This window comes from Chiloscyllium plagiosum, chromosome 34 (genome assembly GCF_004010195.1).
Source record: "Chiloscyllium plagiosum isolate BGI_BamShark_2017 chromosome 34, ASM401019v2, whole genome shotgun sequence".
In the NCBI taxonomy this organism is placed as follows: domain Eukaryota; kingdom Metazoa; phylum Chordata; class Chondrichthyes; order Orectolobiformes; family Hemiscylliidae; genus Chiloscyllium; species Chiloscyllium plagiosum.
Window position 1 is genome coordinate 7,562,608 of NC_057743.1, and position 23,286 is coordinate 7,585,893.

The 23,286-nt window shown below is 39.1% G+C and overlaps 1 protein-coding gene across 1 annotated transcript; it reads left to right on the forward strand.

Annotated features, from left to right (window-relative positions):
- Positions 1 to 1,224: 1,224 nt before the first annotated feature.
- Positions 1,225 to 23,260, forward strand: c34h1orf174 (chromosome 34 C1orf174 homolog). The gene is made up of 4 exons (XM_043675397.1): positions 1,225 to 1,690; positions 6,486 to 6,596; positions 14,155 to 14,730; positions 23,096 to 23,260. Exons 1-4 carry the CDS (start codon positions 1,670 to 1,672, stop codon positions 23,258 to 23,260), a joined length of 873 nt encoding a protein of 290 aa, XP_043531332.1. The 5' UTR covers positions 1,225 to 1,669.
- The last annotated feature ends 26 nt before the right edge of the window (positions 23,261 to 23,286 follow it).

The window sequence follows — 23,286 nt, forward strand, 5'->3', positions numbered from 1 at the left end:
ATGGACTTCAGTAAGGTGGTCAACAAGGTTCCTCATTGTAGACTGGTTAGCAAGGTTAGACCACACAGAATAGAGGGGGAAGTAGCTATTTGGATACAGAACTGGCTCGAAGGTAGAAGACAAAGGATGGTTTCTTTTCAGACTGGAGGCCTGTCACAAGGATCAGTGTTAGCTCCACTGCTTTTTGTCATTTATACCAACGATTTGGAAGTGACCATAGGAGGTATGGTTATTGAGTTTGCAGATGACACCAAAATTAGAGGTGCAGTGGACAGCAAAGAATAGTACCTCAGAGTACAATGGGATCTTCATTAGATGGGCCAATGGGCCGAGGAGTGGCAGATGGAGTTTAATTTAGATAGATGTGAGGTGCTACATTTTGGAAAGGCAAATCAGGGCAGGACCAATGCACTTAATAGTAAGGTCCTGAGCAGTGTTGCTGAACAAAGAGACCTCGGAATGCAGGTTCAGAGTTTCTTGAAAGTAGAGTCACAAGTAGATAAGATAGTGAAGACGATGTTTGGTATGCTTTCTTTTATTGGTCAGAGCATTGAGTATAGGAGTTGGGAGGTCATATTGCAATTATACGGGGTATTGGTTAGGCCACTATTGGAGTACTGTATGCAATTCTGGTCTTCCTGCTTTAGGAATGATGTTGTGAAACTTGAAAGCGTTCAGAAAAGATTTACAAGGCTGTTCATAGAGTTGGAGGATTTGAGCTGTACAGATGTCAGAGGCTGAGGTGACCTAACAGAGGCTTATACAATCATGAAGGATATGGATAGGGTAAATAGACAATGTCTTTTTCCTGGGGTAAGGGTTGTCAAAAACTGGAGGGCGTAGGTTTAAGGTGAGATGGGAAAGATTTAAAAAGGGACAACTTTTTTCTGGCAGAGGGTGGAGCTTGTATGGAACAACGTCCAGAGGAAGTGATGAAGACTGGTAAAACTACAACATTTAGAAGGCATCTCAACTGATATATGATTCGAAAGGGTTTAGAGGGATATGGGCCAAGTGCTGGCAAATGGGATAAGATTTACTTCAGCTATCTGGACGAGTTGGACCGAAGGGTCTATTTTACGTGCTGTATATCCCGATGACGACTATGCACGTATGGGGAAGTTAATCAAAGTTCTTCCAGACATTTTGTAGTTTTTTTTAATGAAGCAGTTTCTAACTTTGATATACATTATGTAAATAATATTTACCATGTAGCTCGAGTCTGCTGGAAGAAAAGCAAATTGTTTCGGAATATTACCTATCACTTGCGAAACAATTTATAAAGTACAATAAAAGATGACCACTTTCACTGGTGTTGCAAACCGTTTGTGATTTTATACAAAAGTAGCACCTAATTTAGTGTGATCAGCCGAAAGTTCTCAAAAGGTATTAACCCATTGCAATGTCAGCTTTCTGTGGACTGACATTTTCCGATGTTGCCCTTCACAAAGATGGCGGGGCCCATTTAATACGGGATGATGGGCGGATAGACCAACCAATCGGCACGCGGAATAGGCCACCATCCACCAATCAGACCGCGGTACGGGTGTGTGGGGGTGGGGTTAAGTCGCGGAGACTGAGTTACGCTGAAAGTTGCAAATGTTTGTTACAATCCTGTTCGTGGCGAGCGAGTGACTGAACCGGGCTGGGACGATCGCGAAGATTTTCAATGAAGATGAAGACCAAGCAGGTAGGAATTCTTTGGCGTTCCCTTGCAGGTGTTATTTCGCCCCCCCCTCTCGCTACCGAATGTTATTAAAGGGATCTGGAGCCTATGGCTGAGCGGGCTGAAGTGTTTGCCTTCGCAAAGTTGAGATTCCCAAAAACTGCCTGCCCGCAAGTGTTGTAAAATTTTTAAGTTGCTGTTTTAAAAGATCAATGCGTAATTGCTGCCGCTTGTACTACAAGAACCTCTTACAATCCGACCGGCACACGATCCAAATATGTCGGCAAATTACAAAAGAGGAGTCAGGAAGTCAGTTCAATGCAGGCTGTATCCTTCCCCACCAGTTGGCCCTGCCTATATAGGCAGGTTGGCATGGGTGCTGTGAGAATAGCAATCTGGCGTTAGGATGGCACAGACTTCGCTGGGGGAACAGCTTTGTTGAGAGTACTGCTGGAACACTTCAGTGAGGGTTATATTATTGTGATGATTATTATAATTTGCATCCCGTTGTTGTCACAATCAAAAGGTGCCAGGAAATCGTGTCGTTTTTGATCGGTGCTGTAACCACGTTGAGTTTTTTTATTCAAAGGTGCATACTTTTTTTTGAGGCGAGTGATTGCTTATGTGCCCCAATTAAAGCAATAAAAGACCGTTTCCTGTGTCTGTGGAAGTTGTCCGGATTTCAAATTGTAAAGTAAAACAACAACGTACAGCGCTGCTATATGTTGAAAAATAAAGTAGTAAGCAGATACCATACGCTGCAGGTCCTCAAGAGTGTTGAGGCCCAGTCATTTTGTTTCCATTTATATTTGACACCAAGAAAGTGGTTTGTAAACATTCAGCAAGCTTGTGTCAGAAAGTTGGCCCAGGGATAGCTGTGTGAGTGTCGATTATGTCGTTATAAAGGTGCTTTGTGGAAACAGTGGAATCCCATCAGACTTTCATCAGTGAGTGGGCGAGTGAGATTTAAGGAGATGAAGTCATTTATTGTGCTCTCGGCGGTTGTCCAGACATTTTGTTGATTGAAGCAATTTTGTTCATTTCACCACCCTTTCTCCAGTTTTTTCGCCCACTCTTTCTCAAGGATGTTAATTCATGCTAGGATACAGTTCTTTCAGCACGAGCAGTTGAGTACTTTCACGAAAAGGCATTGTAACAACTGCAAGTTTAGGCAGTTAATGGGCAGAAATTCCAACCACATCTGCGGGTGATGAGCTTCATTTGAAATGAACCGACAATATGGAAAGGAAATTTGCTTGGGCTGTGCAACAACAACTTTGCATTTGCAGTCAGCTGACCAAACACCAGCCAATCATCACCGCCACTGAAGTGACAAGTTCAATTTAAGTCTTGTTATCAAGCTATTCATTCGGGAACAACACCTAAACCAACCCATATCCTGATAACGACAGGAGTACATGCATGGGGTCACTGGATACTGTTTGAAAATGATACACTACCTGATTTTAATTTCTTCCTGCGTAGACCAGTTGAAATAAGGTGCTCTGCTTGTTGCCTTGGTTGAACCTGGCCTCTGTAGGAGGAATTTAATGCTCTGCCCTGTGGCAAACTTGATGCCATGGCACCAAATTATTTAATGGTGGGATTCAGCCAACTTCCCTCCTTCACCCTGATTAAGTTAAAAATCACACATCACCAAGTTAAAGTCCAACAGGTTTATTTGGAAATACTAGCTTTTGGAGCACTACTCACCTGACAAAGGAGCAGTGCTTCTAAAGCTAGTACTTCTGAATAAACCTGTTGGACTATAACCTGGTGTTGTGTGATTTTTAACTTTGTCCACCCCAGTCCAACACAGGCATCTCCTCATCGTGGTAGCCTGATTAAGCCAGTCTTCTCCCCTTCACTGGTTAACTAAAGTGAACAACTAATGCCACTTTAGGGCATTAATTCTACTACCACTGGTGATCATCCAGCAGAGGGAAAGGGGTGTTTGCCACGCATGGAACATTATACTCAAATCGTGGATGTGTCCTTCATTCAAAGACACACCACTTCAGTCCTACCATCTTGCCCTCGCTGTTAATTCCCACCCTGGTGCTTGATCCTGTGGAAGGCCATTGCTGTCCAATGGTATACCTCAGTGATAGTTAATTCAGTGGGCCTTCTTTAAAAGAAGCAACACTGGACATGTGTGCAACCTTTGTCAACCCCATTGACTACTGCTGTCTGATTTAGGACCACAGCAGGTGGCTCATCAGCAAATTGTGCCAGAGAATGATTGATGTAAAGTATTTCTTCCATCTAACCCAACTATATTATTGTTAGTTCCCTGAAAGAATTAAATATGTTTGTTGTGTATGCTATTGAATATTCCTAGTTTGAGAGCTTTTTGGCCTTTAAGATCTGTAAGGATGCTAGTGTGCAGTGATATAGGGCAAGCCAAACAAAGAACAGCCAGGGAATTCCTAGAAGCATGGCACTCATCCACAAACTCCATCAACAAACACATCGACCTGGACCCAATATACCGGCCACTACAGCGGACTGCTGAAACTGACAACCGGAAGCGGCAGGGACAGGCCACTATAAATGCCGGAGGAAACACCACAGAAGCGCTTCACAGGAGGCTCCCAAGCACTGAGGATGTCACCTAGACAGGGGACGAAATGTTTGCAACAAAAACTTTCAGCTCGGCGAACAGAACCACAACAGTGATATCCCTTGCTGCTGCAGTCGATGCCAATTCGGTAGTACCCTATGGACAGTGGGAACCTGAATCAATATGAAGTGGAAAGCACAATTTAAAATCTAAAATTTTATTGGATTCTAACCTTACATTCAATATGTGCTAGATTGTGAGAGATAGACGAGGAGTTAAAATATTCTCAGGAGACTAACTGTAGAAAGTTTCTTGTGAATGAACATTCCTGTTCAATTCCACCCTGCTAGGAATTAACTGATCCAAACCAAAGTGATTAGTGAGGACAGAGACAACATTAAATATGATTCTTCATCAGAACTTCAGTTAATTCCATAAGCTTTCAACACTTCATTACTTTTAGCTATCAGTAAGTGTACATCTTCTGCTGTGCTAGCCACTAGGCCAGATCATCCTTTTTTAAATTCTTTCATAGGGCATGGGTGTTGCTGGAAAGGCCAATATTTGTTGCTTAATTGCCCTTGAATTGAGTGGTTTGCTAGGTTATTGAGGGGGTAGTTAAAGTCAACTCTAGCTCTAGGTCTGGAGTCACATGTAGGTCACATGCCAAGTCAGGATGGCAGTTTTCCTTTCTAAAAGGGGACTAGTGACCCAGGGGGATTCTTACAACAATTAATGATATTTGTCATGATCATCATTACTAGCTCTAGCTATTTCAGATTTACTAATTGAATTTAAATTCCATCAAATTGCCATGGTGGGATTTGAACCTATATCTCCAGAACCTGAGCCTCTGAATTACTAGTCCAGTGGTAAAACCGCTACACCAATATCTATAAATTTCATTGTTTTTCACCAATTGACAAACTACTTTGACACCTTTTTGTACTTCATATCGTGCTTCTTTCATATTGGTTTCTGCACTGGTAATAGTTGACAGCCTTGTCTCAACTATGTCTGATTACTCCAGATCAGTTTCATGAAATATTGTTCTGATAATACCAGTGTTTCCCATTTACAGACCATTCTTTTATCTCCTAAATCAACTCTGATGGCCTCCAGCACTTTGCAACAGTTCTTGCCAATTGTCTGTTGAAAACACAAAGCAAGTATACACTTCTTGCAAGTACCATATTCTTCTAGTCCAAGTACTGTTCAAGTACAATGTGCTTCTATATCTTAGCACTTATATCACTTCCATAGTTAGAATACTAGCTAGAAATATACATTACCTTTTGTAACTTTTTAAATCTATTGTCACTTAGAAATCTTTAGTTTGATCTTAATCTTTACTTTGGCTTTGTTAAAGTATTGAACAAAATACAAAATATCACAGGTTAATTTGCATTCCTGTCAGAAGCACACCATTTGTAAAAAGCTTGAGGGGCAATGAAGACTGTAAAAGTTACCGTGAAAGATGTTGACATAAAGTACAACATCTGTTTCAATAATGTTGTGAAACTGAACATTGAATGTTATAGATTAATATGGTCATAATCATATAGAATGATGACTTATGCTTGAAGGAACATAGGATATACTCTGATGTCTTAAGTTTTAATTAAAACTTGATCACAAATTGGAATAAACCAAATTGAAATTGTTTTACCAAATGAGAGGAATAAATGAGAGTTTGAAAAATATTTATACTTAACTTTTTAAAAAAAATGTTCATTGCATATGGACATTACTGGCTAGGTCTTTATTTATTGCTCATTCCAAATTGCCCAGAGAGTGGTTAAGAGTGAACACATTACTATAGATCTGGAATTACATGTAAGACAAATCAAGTAAGATTGGCAGATTTCCTTCCCAAAAGGGCATGAGTGAAACATATGAGTTTTTACGATATAGTCAACATCACTGAGACTAACTTTCAATGTTAATTCCACCAGCTGCCTGTCTCTCAAGCATTAGCCAAAAATTAGACTATTATAAAGTTTTAATAACTTGGAAATGTTATAAATATTATAATGCTTCAACCAAAAATGTTGTAAAGGGTATATTTAATCACTTCATGTTGCAAAAGTTAAAATCCACAAATAATCCATGATGATCAATTTGGGGAAAAATGAGGGTGCTTTTCAAATCTTATATTATCACAGATTAACTTTGAGGGTGTTTTATAGATATTGCATCCACATATGTTAACATATTGGTTCAGTTATGATAAATTTGCAAAATATCTTGTTTAAGGTTGGAATCCGTCGATCAGCTCGTATTAGGAACAGGGAGCTCTGTTCCATAGCTTCAAATACCTCCAATCAGGATGTTAAAGATGACAGCTCAGTGCAGAAAACAACCAAGGTAAGATAAATGACTTCTTCATATACTAACAGTATTATATGTAACAACAACAGTTTGACTATCTATGGAGTATATTTAATGTAATGCAAATATTCCAAATGATTTGGAGGTGCCGGTGTTGGACTGGGATGTACAAAGTTAAAAATCACACAACACCAGGTTTATTTGGAAACACTAGCTTTCGGAGCGCCGCTCCTTCATCACGTGGTTGTGGAGTATAAGATCATAAGACACAGAATTTGCAGCAAAAGTTTACAGTGTGATGTAACTGACATTATATATTGAAAAAGACCTGGATTGTTTGTTAAGTCTCTCCTCTTTTCGAATGAACGTGTTGGTTTCAGTTCTTTCATATGTAAAAGTTATGCGATCAACTTATTTATTGGAAATTCCTGTTTAAAAAACAAACACCAAGGAACTGAAATCATTAATTAATTTATTTATTCTTTTATTCCCTCCTCAGTCCAAGCAGCTGCTGTTACAAAGAGGGAAGATGTCTAACCTCCCTTGTTTTCCTCATGCTTCTGTGATTAGTTTTTGAAAGTAAGCACCGTTTCACAATAACTAAGGGCTACCTCTCCTGTTTTCCTTTGTCCACTTTCCACGATGGTGCAGAAAAAAATTAATCTTTTCGTGGATTAGAAGGAAAATTAAGTTTATGCCCCTTTGCTTTTATGCCATTGTGCATTAATGCATCAACGAATTATTGCAGTATGCCATCTTCGTTTCATACAGGTTTCGCAAATGAAATGGCATGCTTCAGGGAAAACAAATACTATCATGGCTGGAAATCAGTCTCCAGCAACTACACCAAAGTAATCTTGGACCAGTGGCTTCCAATCACTCACTGCAGGATTCTACAATCATGAAATATAGCCCTTTACATTCGGAAAGAGTTCAGTCTGGTCTGTTACCTCTACATACTATTGATATGCAATCAAATTAGTCAAATTTAAAAATTAGAATACCATATCAATCAATCAAATATACATTTGTATCTCTGAGTCAGACGATTGTGAGTTCAAGTCCCACTCTAGGATGTGACTGCAAAAACTAAAGCTTACGTTCCAGTGCAATGCTGGGGGAGTGCAGTGTTATTGGAGATGCCATCATGGGATGAGATATTAAACTCTGAAATGGATGTAAAAGATCCCATGGCACTATTTTCCAAGAACAGCAGTTGTCCCGAGCTTCCTTGCTGATTTTTATAGCTCATTCTAAAGCTCCAGAGGAGACGAATCTTCTGGTTGTTAATATAATGCTGTTTGTAGGAGCTTACTGTGTACAAATTTGCTGTTATTTTTCCTTTGCTATGAAAGTGACTGCACTTCAGAAGTACTGATTGTCTGAAAAAGTGTTATGGACACCTGGTAATCTTAAAAGGTGCCACATAAATGTAAGTCTGTCTTTCGTTCTTTCTAACAGGTTAGTTCACTATTGAAACAAGTTTGTTTACGTTTGGTCCAGGTTGTTGTTTGCTTTAATGCATACTACAAGAGCTGGCCACCAAATTTTATTTACATTTCCTTAATAGATATGCATATTTCTGTTTAACTTAGTGATGTTCCTGTTATACATCTGACTGTTGGAAGAGAGCACCATGTGTTCATATTAAAGTTTGTGTTACAGATTGAGAAACAGAATATCATATCTGCTCACAATTTCAGGGGATGTATCATATTCTTCCTTAATACCCTTTCGTCTTCTGAAAGTGGTGACTTAGTGAGATATGACCAATCGGTTCAAGCACCTCACTTAAAATTCTTCGTATGTATCCCTGCCAGTAATATTTAGCTGTAAATGAATCCTGGTGGATGCATCATTGTGTATTTGATCCTGATTTGATAAACAACTCAAAAGACTTCAAAATGGATTAAATGCCACCAACTACTTAACATAAAAGAGACTTAAAGGTAGTCAGTTTAAGTCAAAACTAAATAAAATATTAGTTGACCTTTTGCAAAAAAAGGAGCATAAAAATTAACCTGTTTATATCTCTCTGCAGACTCCTTGTGTCATCCTCACCACTTGCCTTCCCACATACTTTTGTGTAATCCACAAACGTGGCTGTGGTAAATTCCCTTTCATCATCCAAGTCATTAATGTATATTGCAAATAATATTATGGTTTGCACTGACCCCGCGACACTCCAGAAGTTGCAAGTTGCCATACTGAGAATGCCCCCGGTCCAGCATCATGGGCTTTTAACTTGTTAAGTAGTTTAATGTGTGGTACTGTATCAAACACTTTCTGAAAATCCAAATATGTTATATTCTTTGCTTTCCCTTTATCTGCCCTGCTTCTTACCTGCTGAAAGAATTCTAGTAAATTTATGAGACATGATTTCCCCTTCATGAAGCCATGCTGACTCTGTTTGATAAATGTATGTATTTCTAAACACTCTGATATTACATTCTCAACCATAAACTCTAACATCTTCTCAATAACAATGTTAAATTAACTGGTCTAGTTTCCTGCTTTTTTTTGTCCCTTCTCTTTTTAAACAAAGGTGTTAAATTGGCACTTTTACAATCCTTTGGGATTCTTTTAGAGTACAAGGATTTCTGGAAGATTATTGACAATGCATTCACATCTCTGTAGCTGCTTTCTTTAATATCCTCGGAGACATTCCATTAGTTCCTGGAAAGTTATCAGTCTTTAGCCTCTTAATTTTTCTAACACTTTTTCAGAAGAAAAGGTAAGGCATCTATTTAAGAATTTTTACTACTATTCCCAGTGCTAGGGAAAAAAAAACAGTGGTCCCAATGAGCTATTTGACAGAGGTCCTCTACAATTTACTACTTAATTTATAATCAGAACGCATATAGCATATATAGCATATAGCATATCTTCTGATGTAAAACCATGAGTAAAAATTTTGGTGTGTTTTCAGCATTCATCTCTTGAAGTTGATGACTCTTCTAGGTTTTGTAGCCTCAATGATTGCCAGTAACCACTTTTTGCATAAGCCAAAACGGCAAGTCTCGACATCCCATCAGACCAAAGGACACATTACAATTAAACATCATTCTGTTTTTACTAAACCAGCATTCGTGGCACCATGTAGCATCTTGGTTTTGTTTTCCATTTCCAGAACTGTCAAGGCTAAGAATAGCATCTTCGTATGGCCATGAAATGAGTTAGCTCAGCACATTATAGTTGCAGAGCCTTGAGCCTTGCTGATCTCTTGCTTGGTTCGCATAACCCTGTATCAATAGAAATAAAATCTACTGTAAGTTAATTAATCTACTGCATGAGTTGAGTGGCTTCATCAATACCAGGAAGAAATTTAAATCAGTTTTGTTTAATGGTAAACTATATGGTTTAGCTAGTTCCACTCCACCTTTTAGAAAATTTAGGATTCAAAAGCCTTGACTGATGCCAACCTTCCTCTAAATTTCTGGACAGAGGTAAATGAGAGGTGTACCTGTGGAAACAAAATGTTCATTCACTCTGTTCAAGGGAAGAGATTGTACAGATTTCTCAGTTTCTAAATTTGGCAACATTTAAACATTGTGATGGTTGTCTTTGAATATCAACTGATCAAAACCCTAATTTGTCTTCATAAGAGGAACCTTCATCCTTTATGGCATGATTTCAGTTTCTCTCAGTTTCTTCTTTTCAGTCACCCACTGTTCAGTACAGTTGTTTAATACATATTATCTTATGTGTGGCATGTCAAGAAGTTAAATTCCAGTCTAGTATTCCTTTCATTTCAAAGATTTGTCAACTTGCCGAATTTAGGATTATGAGCCAAATTTTCAATTAGCTCATGTAATGTGAGTGGAACTTTCTACCTAACAGATTCCATTTGCAGTTACTTTCGACAACCAGCAGTTGTGATTGGTAACTGTGAAAATAAATAATGACTGTAACTATACCAACGGGATGTTGTGACGTCAATGCAGCTACACTGAAGTGAGAACAATTCAGCATTACATTTGTTACCTTGTGAAGCGAGCAATATGAGTTAGGAACTACATCCAGTGATTTCATTCTGTAATCATGAGGCAAAAAGACACTAAATTATCTTGCAATATACTATTTCCCAAGCAGATACGTTCCAAGCATACACATGTAGATAACGCAAGTGTAGATAACTTAAAAATGTAAAGGATTGTCTTGTGTCAGCAGATCTTACAAAGAAGTACTGTTGTGGGAATGCGAGAAAGACTTCGAATTTGACTAAATTTAAAAGCTGATTATTATAGGGAACCTGGAAGCAGATATAGAAAGAGGCTGTTTATATTAAAAAGACTCTATTGTGTTTAATTTGGGAGCTGCCAGAACTTGACCCACTATTTCCAATATAAGGCTACTGGTTTAGTTTTACCCATTATACATAGTTGATGACACATTTGGGACATCATTTATAGTTGTTTTGAAGGCAGTGGAATGTTCAGGTGATGGAATCTCTTACCTTGACTAATTCTACTATGACATACACCAGCTCATAACTTCGACCACATTTTGTTGGAAGAGGATATTTGGATTGTACTTGAAGCAGATTTTCAACAGAACTAGCAAGTTATATTTTTGCCACAAAAGTATTGCATGCTATTGTTGCTTTTCCTTGTGGTAATGTTTAATATAACAATGCTCTGATTTAAAATTATTCTTCAGAAAGGCTTGCAAGAGTTAGAATTTGCCTGAGTCCTATAATTAATTAAATCTCAATATGATTATAAGAATTTGAATTGCATTAACATAAATTCTTGGCCCTAACAGTGTAAGGAATAAATATACCAGCCACGCTGGCTATATTCAACATCAGTTGTGAGTGTCTGGTATTGGCCAAGGCAGATATTATGTACTAGTGCAGCTGTATGTTGATGGTTGAAGGGGTGAATATTGAAGCAGTTTCACATTGCTATTTGAGATTGCCTAAGTCATTCTGTTCCTGTTTTAATATTAACAGTTTAACAGTTAAGCCATCAAGATGGCCATTATGTCAAGTCTGGGAGGTTTATTGAGAAGGATCCCTCTTCAACATACTTCCTAGGTGTGGTGTGAAATAGCTTACAAAGAAACAGTACACAAAATATCCCCTCTAAACTCTGAACTTATTGCACAGTCAAAAATAACCAAATATGATCACCTAGGATCTCCATAAAGCCAATTGTATGAATTTGTCGTATAACCAATTATGTTATTGCATTTGAGAAATACATTCTAGCTTGAATCACAAAGGATTATTTATTGCATTTCAAAATTTCCTAAAAGCTGGGGCAGTGCTTTCGAGCAGATCTGATTTTCATTTATTTATCTGCTGTTTTCTCTCCATAAGTTGCTATTCTGAACTATAGTGGATGGCGTAATGTGCCACTAGTCCTTGGTGAACATGCTTGCATTCTAGACTTTGTTCTCCAAACATACTATGCGACTACAGTCAGCAAAATGTCCATAATGTTCTGTATCCATGACCTAATAATTATGAAATGCAGCACAAGGATGAGGCCAAATAGAATTCCAAAGTACCACTTTCCTCTTAGTGAATGCCATAATAAAACCACATCACCTGTGCAGAGTGTGCCAACTTGTGTCAAGAGGCTACAAAGCTTATGTTACAAAATCCTATCAATCAAATTATTAAAATATACGAATCTGTTGATATTCTACCTTGTATATGAAATATTGACATGAGTAGATCATCTGTGGCACTGCTGATAATAGGTGAAAGGCTTGTGTGTTTGTAAGTAAACGGCCATTACATTAACCAGCTGAAAACAGTTTCCTGCTAACCTGGACCTGTCTCCACCTTTTAAGCCAGAGGGTTGAATTATGATAAATTAAGCATTCACTCAGTTCAGAAGTGTCCTAGTATATTATTTTTGGATGATCAAACGAACAGGTAAGCAATGAGCCAATTAACTTAAAGAAGCAGCCCTTAAAGGGGCATCATAACAAAAGTCAAATCTTCAAATAAAAGTCACGAAAACTAAAATATCATTCCTAGAGCTGAGGATAGAATTCAGTCTCTGAGGGGCCACTGGTCACAGAGGTCTCATATACTGGTGGACACGCTAAGCCCAGGATACGAGAGGTCCACCCACCTTACCCATCTCCCAGCTCTTCCACAAGAAGGTCAGAGTTCTTCCCACACTCAGGGAAAACTGCAGGATTTGTTTTGCATCTGTAACAATGTGCAGCAAATGCAAAGCATGTGTCTTCCAGCAGATCACGTATGGTATTACTCAAATCTGCAGTACTGTCATGTTTAGCTGTTACAACCTGTTATGTGCCGATGGGATTTCTGGATAGGCAAGTTCAGTTAATTGTGGTGACTTGCAAATTGCTCAGATCAATTGAAGTATTGTAACCACTTGTAAATGTCAGCCTTCAAGTCATGACTGGTTTCTTTGTTTCTTTTGTATAATTGGCATGCATTGGACACTTTTTTCTTAATAAAGTCATTCTCCCAGTGGTGCTATAGGGTATATGAGACAGATGTTTAATGGTATTTTAATATTACAATGGCCTGATGTACAATTTGTTTTGAGACATTTGTCTCTAACAGGACAGGTCAGTATTTTATTTCCTCTGATTTTCATTCACTAATGCATTTCCCTTCCTGTGTATTCACTCTCATATGATCACTAATTGAAACAGCAACAGACAACACAATCTTTCACACTCTGCCTCTGGAACAGTGCTTTGTATTGCACAATCAGACTTCACACCCCAAGCATGTTATGCATTAATAAACCAATAAAAATTACATTCTCCCATTCTGTTGACTTTCAATTTTTACTAAAATGTGACAGTGAATGATATTATTCATATGGTATCTGTTTGAATGGCATAGACCAATCAGGAATGCAACAATAGATGTCTTTCCAAATGTGAGTTATAAGGGAAATAAGATAATATACATATCCTTCTTCAGTAGTCCCTGCGGAACAAAGATGAATTGCTTCCACTGGTTTCTGAAATGGCTAATAAGTCAATTGTCCAATCTGCAAAGGTGGGGCTTATTGTGCTTGGAGGGGCAGGTAGATGAGTTGCTCCTTCCAGTGCCTCCAAGACACCTAAGAGATAAACCTCTCAGAGTTGTTAGGTTTTGGATTGCACTGCCTAGAGAGAGGTGGAGGCAGATTCCATGACCGGTTTCAAAAGAGAGTTGAATATATATTTGAAAGTGATGCATTTAGAAGGTTACAGACATAGGGCTGGAGAATGGGACAAGCTGGGTAGGTCTTTCATGAGCTTGTACAGACATGATGGATTGAATGGCCTCCCTCTGTAAAATTCTTTGATTCTATATAATATGGAGTGAAGTGTTGCGAGTTACAAATATGTCACTTTTTGTCATTGGACAATGTTTGGTGATGAATTAAAAGTAACACAAAAGGAAATAAAACTTAATAATAAACATATTGTCCTATGTTTAAATTTTCCCTAATAGCACGCTAAAATCTTAAATATGCCTTAAAACAATACAGAAGAGTATCTTGTGGCTAATCAAAATCTTCTATTTACATTATATTCCTATTTGTTGTTGGTATTTCAAGTGTTTTAATGATTAACAATGATTATTGTGTGTGTGTTTTTATTGCAGCCATTTGAAACACTGCCCATGGTGGGTAAAGTGGATTCCAGCGCAAGTGACCATCCCTCAAAAAAACAGAAATGCGAAAGAGTAGAAGTGAAAACACAGGAGAAAGCTGGTGCCACTGAGCAAGATCTGGAAGATTCTGCAATCATCCTTCCACACAAGCCATCACACAAATCGACAGAGCAAACTGAGAAGCCACTTATTCATGAGGACTGCACACAGGATACCCCAGTAACACTGGAAAATGAAGTACCGTCCACAACAACCATAGAGCGGAGCAACACAGAGAAACAAAGGGAGCATGCAGCTGTAGCTGAAGAACTGATTAGTAATAATGGCTCTTCAACAGAAATAATGACGAAGACAATGGTGGATGTGGTTGATAAGGGCCTGTTGGAAAGCAAGGAAGACATTGAAAAAACAGTGAAAAGTGATAATGATGCCGAAAGGAGAAATATTATGGAAATTGATCAACCGCCAGGCACTTCATTCAAAGTGGACAGCAGCATTTTTCTGGACGAGGACAGCAATCAGCCAATGCCTGTTGGCAAGTTCTTCGGAAATGTAGAGATAATGCAAGTAGGTGCTGTAAATAATTGCTGTTACGTATTCGTTCAGTTTCCATGTGTAAGAAGTAGAATGTCATTCTGTGAGAATAAAATACATTGGGGAATTTTCTCTTCGATTTAAAAAAGGATGCCATAGAAAAGTTTTATTAATCAACTGGCCTTCCTTCGTTCTGCCTGTAAATAGAACTTTGCTCTGGATTTATACTGCATTTCTTATTTCCTATAATTGGCAGAAGTTCAAGCTATGACAATCTCAGAGATAAATTGTAAACAGGTAGACAGAAGGTAAGGGTAACAGATTGGTATTTTAAGTGGCAGCAAGTGAAACATGGGATCACACAGGGATCAGTGCAAGCAGGTCTGTTGTTTACAATTTATATCGATGATGTAAAAGTTTGTCAAAAATAACAAATTGGAGAAGAGAGCCAAAACTGAGGAAGACTACAGCAAATTATAATACAACAGGAACAAATTCACCCAATTGGCAGAAACTAACAAATTAATTCAACTTTAAGACATGATATCTTGGAAAACAAGGAGACTGCATATTATTTCTAAAAATAGTCAAAATGAGGTGGAGAAGCAAAGAGATCAGGGATTACAAAGCACAAATCACCAACAGTTTGACTGCAGGTGAATGAAACCATGACGAAAGCAAACCAAAAGAGCTTGGGTTTATTTCCAAAGGGACAGAAATTGAACAGTAGAGAATTAATGCCAAACACCTGGTTCGCCCACACTTATTGTACAGTCTACACTTTTGGCTGCCACATTATAACATAGATATGGAGGCAATAGACACAGTCTGAAAAAGATTTACAAGCTTTGCAACGGAACTGAGAGTTTATACTCAGGAAAGGGCAAACAGATGGGCCTCATTTTTCTTGTAAAGATTGAGGGAGGATTTTTATCAAGGCTTTTGAAATTATGAAAGGATTTTATAAATTACACATAGACAACTGTACTGAAAGGACATCTTGCTCATCAACTCAAGAGGCACCATATCATCTCCTTGTGTTGGTGGCCTCCCAGTAACTGAGTTGAACAGCCTCGAGCATTCCTTAAAATCAGGGACATCAGGGGAGAGCTGCCAGCCAAATAGAGACTCCAGCTGAGTTCAGATGAAGGTGGCTCCTGCCAGTACTGCATCTACCTGGTCAGAAGAGGCAGAAAAGTTCCCATCCACTACTCCTATACCAGATTAAACCAGATTATACCAGATCCCTCTATCAAACATGCCTTGTAGGAGAACATTAGATACCATCTAAAGAGTATGTTTCCTTTTGGAGGGAAGGGCATTACCGACACCATCAATACAAAGTAATCACCAAGAAATCAAGCAAAGAATATAGAAGAAACCTGTTTGCCCCAAAACGATAGGAATGTGGAACCTGTCACTACGGGAAGAATTGAAGCTAATGGTATAGGAGCATTTAAAGGGAAATTTGAAGAACATGTGAAGGGAATTAAAGTACAAAGATGAGGAAAGGCGGAAGGAGGTTTGAGTGGAGCATGGACTAAATAGCATGGTTCAGTGCAGCAGGATGTGCAATTCTGTGCAAGTTCTCATTGTTGTAAACCATTTCCATATGTGTGTAAATTTTGAGTTTGAAGGTCATCACTATTGATAGAGTCATAGAAATGTATAGCACGGAAACAGGCCCTTTGGCCCATCCCCATGCTGACCAGATATCCTAAATTAATCTCATCCCATTTGCCAGCACTTGGCCCATATTGCTCTGAACCCTTCCTATTCATATACTCTTTTAAGTGTTGTAATTGTACCAGCCTCCACCACTTCCTCTGTTAGCTCATTCCATACATGCACCACCCTCGGGTCTCTTTTCAATCTTTCCCCCTCACCCTAAACCTATGCCCTCTAGTTCTGGACTACCCCACGCCAAGGAAAAGACCTTGTCTATTTACCCTATCCATAACCCTCAGGATTTTATAAACTTCTATACGGTCACCCCTCAGTCTCAGAAGATCCAGGGAAAACAGCCAAAGCCTATTCAGCCTCTCCCTGTAGCTCAAATCCTCCAACCCCTGGCAACATCCTTGTAAATATTTTCTATTTCACAATATCCTTCCAAAGCAGGGAGACCAGAATTGCACACAATATTCCAAAAATGGCTGAATCAATATCCTCTACAGCTGGAACATGACCTCCCAACTCCTGTACTCAATGACAGGTCAAAAATAGAAAGCATACTAAACACTTTCTTCACTATCCTATCTACCGGAAACTTTACTTTTAAGGAACAATGAACCCGCACTCCAAGGTCTCTTTGTTCAGCAACACTCCCCAGGTCCTTGCCCTTAAGTGTATAAGTCCTGCCCTGATTTGCCTTTCCAAAATACAGCACCTCCCATTTATCTAAATTAAACTCGATCTGCCACTCCTCAGCCCATTGGCCTATCGGACCAAGATCCAGTTGTAATCTGAGGTAATCTTCTTTGGTGTCCACTACACCTCTATTTTTGGTGTCATCTGCAAACTTACTAACCATACCTCCTATGTTCACATCTAAGTCATGTATATAAATGATGAAAAATAGTTGACCCAGCACCGATCCTTGTGGCATACCACTGATCACAGGCCTCCAGTCTGAAAAGCAATCCTGTACCGCCACCCTCTGTTTTATATATTTGAGCCAGTTCTATATCTAAATAGCTCATTCTCCTGTATTCCATGTGATCTAACCTTGCTAAACAGCCTACTATGAGGAACCTTGAACACCTTACTTAAGACCATATATATCATGTCCACCGCTCTACCCTCATCAATCCTCTTCATTACTTCTTCAAAAAAACTCTAATAAGTTACTGAGACATGATTTCTCATGCACAAAGCCAAGTTTACTATCTCTAATCAGTCCTTGCCTTTCCAAATTACGTGTAAATCCTGTCCCTCAGGATTCCCTCCAACAACTTGCCCACCGATGTCAGGTTCACCAGTCTATAGTTCCCTGGCTTTTCCTTACCTTTCTTAAATAGTGGCACCACATTAGGCAACCTCCAGGCCTCTGACACCTCACCAACTATATCAGCAAGGGTCCGAGCAATCTCTTCCCTAGCTTCTCACTGAGTTCTAGGGTACACCTTATCAAGTCCTGGTGATTTATCCACCTTTATGCGTTTTAAAATATTCATATGGACATTTTTCACGCAGTCACCATCTATTTCCCCACATTCTGTATCTTCCATGTCCTTCTCCACAATAAACACCGATGCAAAATACTCATTTAGCCAAACCTATCTCATGTCCCCTTTTTGTCCTCTTGATTTCCCTCTCAAGTACACTCCTACTGCCTTTATACTCTTCTAAGGATTCACTTGATCTCTGCTGTCTATAGCTGACATATGCTTCCTTCTTTTTCTTAACCAAAACCTCAATTTCTCTAGTCATCCAGCATTTACCTATACCTACCAACGTTGCCTTTCACCCTAACAGGAACATACTGTCTTTGGACTCTCATTATCTCATTTTTGAAGGCTTCCCATTTTCCAGCCGTATTGTTACCTGCGAACATTCACTCCCAATCAAATTTTGAAAGTTCTTGCCTAATACTGTCAAAATTGGCCTTTCTCCAATTTAGAACTTCAACTTTTAGATCTGGTCTATCCTTTTCCATCACTATTTTAAAACTAGTAGAATTGTGGTTGCTGGCCCCAAAGTGCTCCCCCACCGACACCTCTGTCACCTGCCTTGCCTTATTTCCCAAGAGTAGGTATAACCACATACTGAATCAGAAAATTTTCTTGGATGCACTTAACAAATTCCTCTCCATCTCAACCCTTCACAGTATGGCAGTCCCAGTCTCTGTTTGGAAAGTTAAAATCCCCTGCCATTACCACTCTATTATTCTTAGAGATAACTTAAATCTCCTTAGAAATTTGTTTCTCAATTTCCAACTGACTACTGGGGGGTCTGTAGTACAATCCCATTAAGGTAATCATCCCTTTCTTATTTCTCAGTTCCTCCCAAATAAATTTCCTGGATATATTCCCAGGAATATCTTCTCTAAATGCAGCTGTAATGTTATCCCTTATCAAAAATTCCACTCCCTCTCCTCTCTTGCCTCCCTTTCTGTCCTTCCTGAAGCACTTGTATCCTGTCCATCCCTGAGGCACATCTCTGCAATTGCTATGATATCCCAGTCCCATATTCCTAACCAGACCCTGAGTTCATCTGCCTTCCCTGTTAGGCCTCTTGCATTGAAATAAATGCAGTTTAATTTATCAGTTTTACCTCATTTGCTGCTTTGTCCCTGCCTGCTTTGACTGACCTGCTGCTTTTCCCAACTGTAGCAGTGTCAGACTGATCTCTTTCCTCACTGTCACCCTGGATCCCATCCCTCCACCTTACAAGTTTAAATACTCCTGAGCAGCTCTACCAAAGATCCCTGCCAGTATATTAGCCCCGTTCCAATTCAGGTGCAATTCGCCCTTCTTATACAGGTCACTTCTACCCCAGAAGAGTTTCCAATGATTCAAAAATAGGAATCCTTTTCCCCTGCATCAGCTCCTCAGCCACACATTCATCTGCTCTGTCCTCCTATTCCTACCCTCACCAGCTCATAGAACTGGATATAATCCAGATATGACTACCTGTGTGAACCTCCTTTTTAAATTCCTGCCTAATTTCCTACATTCTCCCTTCAGAATCTCATCCTTTTTTCTTCCAATGTCATTAGTTCCAATGTGTACAACAACCTCCTGCTGGGTCCTCTTGCCTTTGAGAATATTCTGCACTCTGTCTGAGATATCCTTGATCCTGGCATCAGGGAGACAACACGCCATTCTGATTTCTCGTTGCCGGCCACAGAAATATCTACCTGTGCCTCTGACTAGAATGTCCCCTATCAGAGTTGATCGCTTGAAACCTGATGAACCCCTCATTACATTAGAGCCAGACTCGGTACCTGTTTGTGTTACATTACCCTGAGGGTCCATCGCCACCTACATTTTCCAAAATAGCATACTTGTTTGAGATGGGGATAGTCAGAGGAGACACCTGCATGACCTGCCTCCCTCTCTTACCTTTTCTGGAGGTAGCCTATCTACCTGAGTGTATCTGCGTTTTTTTTCCCCTTCCTATGTCTGCCATGCATCCTACCTTCTAGCTCCTGTAAACCCTAACTGCTGCTCCAATCAATCAATCCATGCGATCTGATAGGATTCACAATCAAGCACACTTCCTGCAAACATAATCTTCAATGAAATATAAACTCTCCCTAATCTCCCACATCCAACAGGAATAGCACATCATTCTACTAAATGCCATCTTTGCACTTGAACAATCTACAGACCCAGAAAATAGCACAGTCTCACTGTTCTAAAAAACACTGCTCCAGGCTAACATAGTACCAATGTTTTACTTTCAAATTTTAATCAAGAGACAGATCTGAACAAAACATGTAACCAAAAAGAACCCACTATACTCACTATTAAAAGAAGGCAGCTAGATTACACTTAAGAACAATACACTTATCTGCTCCTGTGCTGTGACCTTTCCCACAAAGTTCCTTCCTATGTCACCTGTGAATTTCACTGTTTAGTTTTCTTAGATGCAGTCCAATGTCCAGTAATACTTGAATTCAAACACCAAAGGCAGTAGCTGTGCAGATTCACTGCTGTGTCAGACAGCAGTGTAGGTCTCTCTCTCCCTCTCTCTCTATCTGACCATGTGGTCTTTGCCTTTGTCTTTCTTCTTCCTTTTTAAAGTGCCATTGTTTTGATCTTTTTTCCCCAAAGTCCCAAAGCAATGCAACAGCTTATAAAACAGTAATTACTGCTCCTGAAATTAAAGGAAATCAGTTCCAACACTTAAAATACCTCAAAAAAGGAGCAGCTCCCACAATCACAATTTTTTCCCATCCCCCGTCTTGGATTACCTGTTAATATTGTTTTTAAATATATTGTTCATTTCGCATTTCAAGTTAGCCAATGGAAGCTTATGCCATCGCATTAGTTTCAGTTTATGCTAAAATTTATATCCAAGATTTTAATATGGAATGTTGTCCATGGCTGATTCCCTCCAGAAGCAAAATGTTTGCTTTGTGTAACATTGTTGCGTGATTTGTTAAGATCTGTACATACTGGAACCATTCATCATTACCATCAAATCTTCTGTAGGATGACTTTCTGATCAGAGTACCTTTATTTGATGCTTCAATGAAAGACACTTCGACTTTCAGCATAAACTGCAGCAACAAAAGAGGTTGTCCCACGACCTGAATTAATTTGTTGATATTTATCTTGCAAAACCAAAGCTGGAAATAGGTTGTTGGCAGATGAGCACTTTCAACTCAAGCCACCATGCAGTTTTAAGATAATTTTAAACTAACAAAACAAGGTTCTTAAGGAACTCCTGACATGAAGTGACAAGATATATTGATGATCTGCAACCATCACACTGTGTGGGGTGGCACAATGGCTCAGTGGTTAGCACTGCTGCCTCACAGCACCGTGGACTCAGGTTCAATTCCATTCCAGCCTTGGGCAACTATCTATGTGGATTTTGCACTCCCAATGTCTGCGTGGTTTTCCTTCAAATGCTCCAGTTTCCTTCAGATGCTCCATTTTCCTTTCACAGTCCAAAAATGTGATGGTGAGGTGGATTGGCCATAGCTTCCAGGCATGTGCGGGTGAAGTGTATTATGGGAAATGCAGGGTTACAGGGCATAGGGTAAGGGTATCGGTCTGGGTGGGATGCTGTTCAGGGGGTTGGTGTGGACTCGATGGGCCAAATGGCCTGTATCAAAACTATGGAGATTCCATGATTCTGTATTTAAGTTAGTTGCTGGAACATACGAAATAGGTTTGGGCAATATTCTCTAGAATTTGTTTTGTCAATGTCATTCCAGAAGCCATGCATCAGCATGCCAATCAACATGTGTTGACTTGTTCAGTGGCTGTGCAGCCAAGCAGCTTATAGGGAATATTGGACATGGTCATATCACTTTTAAGAGTTCAGTGAACTTTAATTACACCTCCTGGTATTTACTTACTAGCATACATGCATAATTCCAGGCACTTGTGTTGTAATTTAGCATACTTCCCCTCAATGTATCACACTGCAAGAGGACAGGGCTCAGGAAGATGTCAACTGAGAGATTTATACTATTAAGACATATGCCATGATACGGTGATGTCATCACGAGCATGTCTCTTAAAGGTATATGCACATCGGCAGTGAAAAAACATTAACAACTCCAAGCATTAGAAGTAAAGCAATGTCTCATTCTGTCTAATCTACAAATTCTAAATCGTTTACCAATGCACAATGTTATGAAACACTTTTGGTGCGACTGTTGCTTTCTCTCGGTGGAAGAATTTGACATGAAATGGAATTCCTTGCTCATTATTTCAAAGGGAATCTCAAGACAGGTTTGCTTGTGCATGAGTAAGTGATGGTGTATCAGGAAGTTTAGCAACTATTTCACCTTAAATTGTTAAATTATATTTCTCATTTACCATGTGTCTTCTGCAATACATATCTGGATTTGTATACATACTCAGTTAACCAATTTTCACACCTTCAGACTTTACTTAATAGATAATTTGCTGCATTTTGTCCAGAATGCATAGATGAATTGATTACAGGTGAAGCAAGAAGGTCATTACTAAGGCTAAAATTAGTTTTGATTTGGAGATGCTGGTGTTGGACTGGGGTGTACAAAGTTAAAAATCACACAACACCAGGTTATAGTCCAACAGGTTGAATTGGAAGAACTCGCTTTCAGAGCACAGCTCTACCACCTGATGAATTAAACCTGTTGGACTATGACTTGTTGTTGTGTGATTTTTAAAATTAGTTTGTCGCTGTTTAAAGCAAATTTTAAAACAATTCCATTTGAAAACAAAGCAATATTTAGAGCCTGGTATTTGTTGATAGTGATACCATTAGATTTTCATTAACCATTAAATCATTTTAAAGTTTAAACATTTACATTTTTTATACATTCTTGAGGGTAAGTGAAGCACATTTGAGAAGCTCTCTTAAAAATTGTACCTTTGTCACAAATTCAGATTCAGACTTAAGCATTCATTTTTCAAATGTTTGAATTTGACTACTTATCAAACTCAGAATTTTGAATCACCCCAAGACAGTGGTTTATGACCCTCAGAATATTGGAGATTTCAATTCCTCTATATTAATGATGAAGACACTGCTGCCGCCGCCTGTCTGCACCTGATAATGTCGGATATATTTCTGGTGATTGAACAAATGCACTATCAGGAACAGCACATTGCTCACTTGAACGTTCTGCTACAATACTCATTGATGCCACATGTACTAAAAGGAAAGCTTTGAGGGCAGGTGGATAGATTTTAACTTTGATAAAAATGTAATATAATGGATGTTTCAGGATCTTCCGCAGTCAGTACCACTTTTGGATTCTGCCACCAGACGAGAGTACAGGAGGAGGCATTTCATTGCCAAAGATGAAGAAGATGAAGAACTAGAGGACAAGGCAGTTAATGAGACAGCAGGAGAGCCAAGATCCATGCCTCCTTCAGAGACTGAGGTATGACACTTGTGTGTATTTGTTGCTTCGGA